Genomic DNA, 4,337 nt, shown 5'->3' with positions numbered 1-4,337 from the left:
GCCTTTAATCACAATAAAATAAATCAATCTGGAGGGCTGGATCTGGCCCCCGGGGGTTGACTTTGACACATGTTCTCTGAGCGGAAAAACTGGACCAAAACCTAGATGGAGCAGCAACGATGCCCAGCATCTCTTTGAAATGTGGTTGGATGGATCACTTTTAATGTGATACATGTCGCTTCTCACTTTGTTTTCCCGAATATCTTCTCCTTCTTAACCATTCTGTCTTTTTCGGGGTCTGCCGGAGCCTAACCTGAGTACTGATGGGTGAAGGAAGGGTACACTTACCCTGGGCAGGTAGTCCGTCTGTCTGGACACTCTGTATGTCATAAACACTCATTTCTGTACCTTCTCAGCCACCGTTTTCTTAAAGTAGCTGTAAAAAGTGTTGTACCAAACGTTGATACAGATGCTTAAAATTAGTGAAATATAAAGTTTGAATAAGTGAACTATCCTAACGAATAAAAAAACACTTTTAATCTAGTGTCACTTTATTTTATGTTTTAACACGATTTTCACAAATATGGTTCAAGCTTAAGTGAACAGCAAGCAATATGTTCAACTAAAAAAAAAGTTATTCAGTTTCATCAAAAGTCTCTCATTAAAGACTGAAAGTTGATTCATCCTTCTCGTTGGAGGTCTTCAGCTTGCGTCTATCCAGTTGGCAGGAAGGCTGGACTCTGGGATCTGTAGTCGGGACAGACTTTCTGAACCAGCCTGTAGTCTGTGCCGTAGAAAGACACGTAGACACAGATCACCTGGAAAGGTTTGGAGCACATCCAGGTCACATGGCTCTGCGTTTGCTCCTGATCGCAGGTCTTTGACGGGTCGTAGTTGCACAGCATCACCTTCTTGCTGCTCTCCGTCTTCTCAAAGTCCACTCTGCAGTTGAATGTCTTTGAGTCCTTGGGGTTGACCACGCTTTGGCGCTCCAGGTCGAACTCCACCTCTTTTAAGGGTGGGACCAGGCTGACGGACACGTTGCCCACGCCTGTGGAGTTGTGACGGAAGTAGACGCCCAGAGAGCCGTTGCCGTGATCCACAATCTTTCCTATTATCAGCAAATTCAGTTTGACCGTCTTGATGTTGGAATAAAAGTCCCCCCAGTTTAATGTCCTGGAGAGTTTTGACATTCCATGAAGTTTCGAGCTGGGTTGATGCTTCGTCTTTGTGGATGGGTTGGAGTGTGAGCTCCATGCGCCAAAGCTCTGTTTGGATTCTGTCGTGGCTAGTTTGGAACTATGGGTCACATGTGTGGCGTCGAACATCCAGTTTCTCTGTAAGGAAGCCTCTTGGTTTCTGTAGAGGTGAGGGGATGGCGTCTTGATGAAGCTGCCGTACGTTTTGTGTGGAACAAGAAGCAGCTGAACAGAAAAAATAACTAAAATTAAGGGGATACACATTCAAAGACCAAACATATCAACCCATTTTAAGAAAAAACTCAATTTTCTTAGTGACTTTCCTCCTTACCAGACAAAAGGTTCCTCTCAGAAGAGTACAAACAAAGCAGCAACAGGGAAACATCTTTGTCCTGCACACATTCCAGCAGTTCTCCTCCGTATGAGTTCATCCAGGCTTAGGGAACTTTAGACAATCCATTTCCAACTGGTAAATCCACACGGCAGGACAAAGCGACTGTCTGTGTGCTGCTGCTTTCTGTCAGATTGAGGGGTCTCCCCCCTTTAGAAGTGGAGGATATCAGCCCCTCCTCACTCAGATCCTCACCTCACAAACCTTAGTAAATCATAACTGAGTCTTCACATTTATTCTTATTTCTAAAATCATACTGGGTTAAATTATGAGTTCAATTAAAATGGAACTGGAATGAGAATTAATAATAAAAAAAAAAAAACAAATATAAAGAAAGATCCCACATCAAAAGAGTGTTACTGCCATCTTGTGGTCATACAAGGGAATGTAAATATCATGCCCTGTTATTAAAAACACACCAGGTTTTTTTTAGAGAAAAATGGAAATAATATTAAAGTTATAGTAGATTTCAGCTTATTTTAATCAGCCTAATATTTAAAATTTAAATTAAAGATAGAATCATAAACAAATATTTTCTCTACTTTTTTTATTTTTATTTTTTACTAGTTTTAGTTCCTGAACTTTTGTTTACCACTTAACTGGATTTGTCCTTTAACATTTATTCCATTTTGCGGAAGGGGTGTCTCAAAATGTTCTGAAAACTAGCAAATTATTGTTTTGTCAACATGCAGTTCCGTTTATTTCCTGCAGAGGCCACTAAAAACCTTACAGAGCTACGTGACGGTATGTTTCAGATTGTTATTTAGGTTTAAGTTAATTGTCTAAAGTCAGAATATCAAAGCTTACTTATAATCTCCTTTTTCTCATATCTATTTTTTTTGTATTTCTTCCTTTGGTTTCAGGATTTTTTAACAGTTTTACAGCATAATTTTTAAAGTTATTTGGTTCTATCATGGAGTATTATGTTTGATATGATTTATAGGTTTATCTCAAGCATTAAAATTAATGGAATATTACTATAAAACACTTTCATCGAGTAATTAATTGATTAGAAAATAAAGAGAAAGGAAAAGAAGTTGATGCCATCTTCTTAACAGAGTACTTGATCTTAATCAAAAACATGTTTTTGCAGTATTACATTTGTTTCTTTAATCATTATCAAATAAATTTAAGTAAAGTTTGATTTCCTCTGTAACCCTTGTGCCAACCTAGGCATGTTTACCAGAGATTTTCTTTGACTTATAGACTTTTTTTTTAGATATAAATAGTCCGTAAGTAGTATGCATTTTTTTTTTTAATGTGGGATTAGTGCGCGTTTGCGCGAGTGTGCAGGGAACATTGCCCTAAGCTACAAGGCGGTTGCCAGCCGGTGACACTTGATACGAAGTCATTAACACATCATCCAGTCAGAGCTGTTGCCAAATGTCGTTGCCCTGTGGCTGCTCATTGTCCTAATGACATTTTCCTCACCTAATTGATGGCCTCCAGATTGCTGCTGTCTGCATTCATGACTGCGCCAATGATTTTTCCCCAAAATTGGGTGATGACAGCGAATCTTGTAGATTGTGATGCCTCCCCTTTGTGTGGCGGTAGCTATATATGTCAGCATGGCATAAAATTTTAATAGATTAATCAATTACTCTTGATTATTTGTTTGATTGCACACATATTTAACTTGGACTTGATTTTCTTGCAAAAAAAATACAAGGAATCTGGTTGAATCCTGTCTAAAGATGTCCTGGATCAAGTGAATCGGTCGTTCAAAATCAATCAATATTAATCATATCGTCGACCACGATTTATGATATGAATCGAATTGTTAAAAGGAGTTGTTCCATCTCTATTGAACAAGGAAAAAATAGTTGTCAGTCAGTAGAAACGATCAAGATTAAGCACTTTATGCTCATCAAACAATGTTATTCTTTAAAGACTGGTGAGAGTTGTGAGATTAAAGTGTCACATTATTTTGCAAATCTGATCATAGTGATGTTCTGAGCAAACGCTGAAAGATAAGAATGCATGACTTATAAAAACACGGCCTTCACACCCTGTCCAAAGCTGTCAATGCAGATCTTTAAAACAACTTTATCAACAATGAAAAGAAAACACAAAACTTACATAATCAAGATATGAAGAACTTGTTCTTTGCTTTACTTTGTTGTGAGAAATGATCAGAAAAATTCCCACGTATCTCCAATCTCCTACTGTTTGGCTCAGATAATATTGTGTTCTTTGTAGTTCAGTCCAGAAATTAAGATAATGCAAACAAAAAAATATCTTAAATGGAAGCTGAAAATGTACTATATTTCAATTTTTTTAACAATTTTTTAAAATGATAAATTAACTCCCTTTATGCCCAATTTGATCTTTTCTTATCCTCACACTGAGCTTAATTAACTTTTTTTGAGCAGAGAACTTTGACTGTACGCATGAGAACACAGAATGACTTACGCTGGATGACTTGCAAAAAAAAAGCCAAATGGAATTTGGTTTCAAACAATTACTTTACATTAGTTACTAAAGCCATGAAACATCGACGTACAGCTACTCTAAAAGATGGAGAACGCGGCCAATCATAATGCCGGGAAAGAATCATGAAATAGTTTGAGAAAATTTTACAAACGGAGATGATTAATGGAAAAAATAAATAAAAATGAGGATCCAGTAGTTCATTTCTGATGAGTATTCTGCAAGTTTGGATGAGAGTTTAGTGGAGGAACATTAAGTTCTGCACAAATACAGAAACGTGTGCTTCAGATGTCAAAAGAATTCATGAAAAAATGAAATAATCACAAAGTTTGAAGCAAGAAAATGAGGAATTATTTTTGGAATTCAGGATTCAAAGT

General features: G+C 37.2%; 1 protein-coding gene across 1 annotated transcript; it reads right to left on the bottom strand.

Annotated features, from left to right (window-relative positions):
• Positions 1–209: 209 nt before the first annotated feature.
• LOC112154468 (neurexophilin-1) lies at positions 210–3,539 on the bottom strand. The gene is made up of 2 exons (XM_024285435.2): positions 1,471–3,539; positions 210–1,364 (listed from the first exon to the last, which is right to left on the bottom strand). The coding sequence occupies exons 1-2, from the start codon at positions 1,522–1,524 to the stop codon at positions 654–656; spliced, it is 765 nt and encodes a 254-aa protein (XP_024141203.1). The 5' UTR covers positions 1,525–3,539; the 3' UTR covers positions 210–653.
• Between the last annotated feature and the right edge of the window lie 798 nt (positions 3,540–4,337).

This window comes from Oryzias melastigma, linkage group LG19, assembly GCF_002922805.2.
Source record: "Oryzias melastigma strain HK-1 linkage group LG19, ASM292280v2, whole genome shotgun sequence".
In the NCBI taxonomy this organism is placed as follows: domain Eukaryota; kingdom Metazoa; phylum Chordata; class Actinopteri; order Beloniformes; family Adrianichthyidae; genus Oryzias; species Oryzias melastigma.
Note: the sequence above shows the minus strand (reverse complement) of the source record. Positions and strands in the feature narration are given on the sequence as shown.

Bases quoted from the DNA above. Each gene is read 5' to 3' on its own strand.
- LOC112154468 (XM_024285435.2), bottom strand. From the start codon at position 1,524: ATGTTTCCCTGTTGCTGCTTTGTTTGTACTCTTCTGAGAGGAACCTTT. The intron at 1,365-1,470 runs GTAAGGAGGAAA...TTTTCTGTTCAG, and splicing joins TGAGAGGAACCTTTTGTCTG to CTGCTTCTTGTTCCACACAA.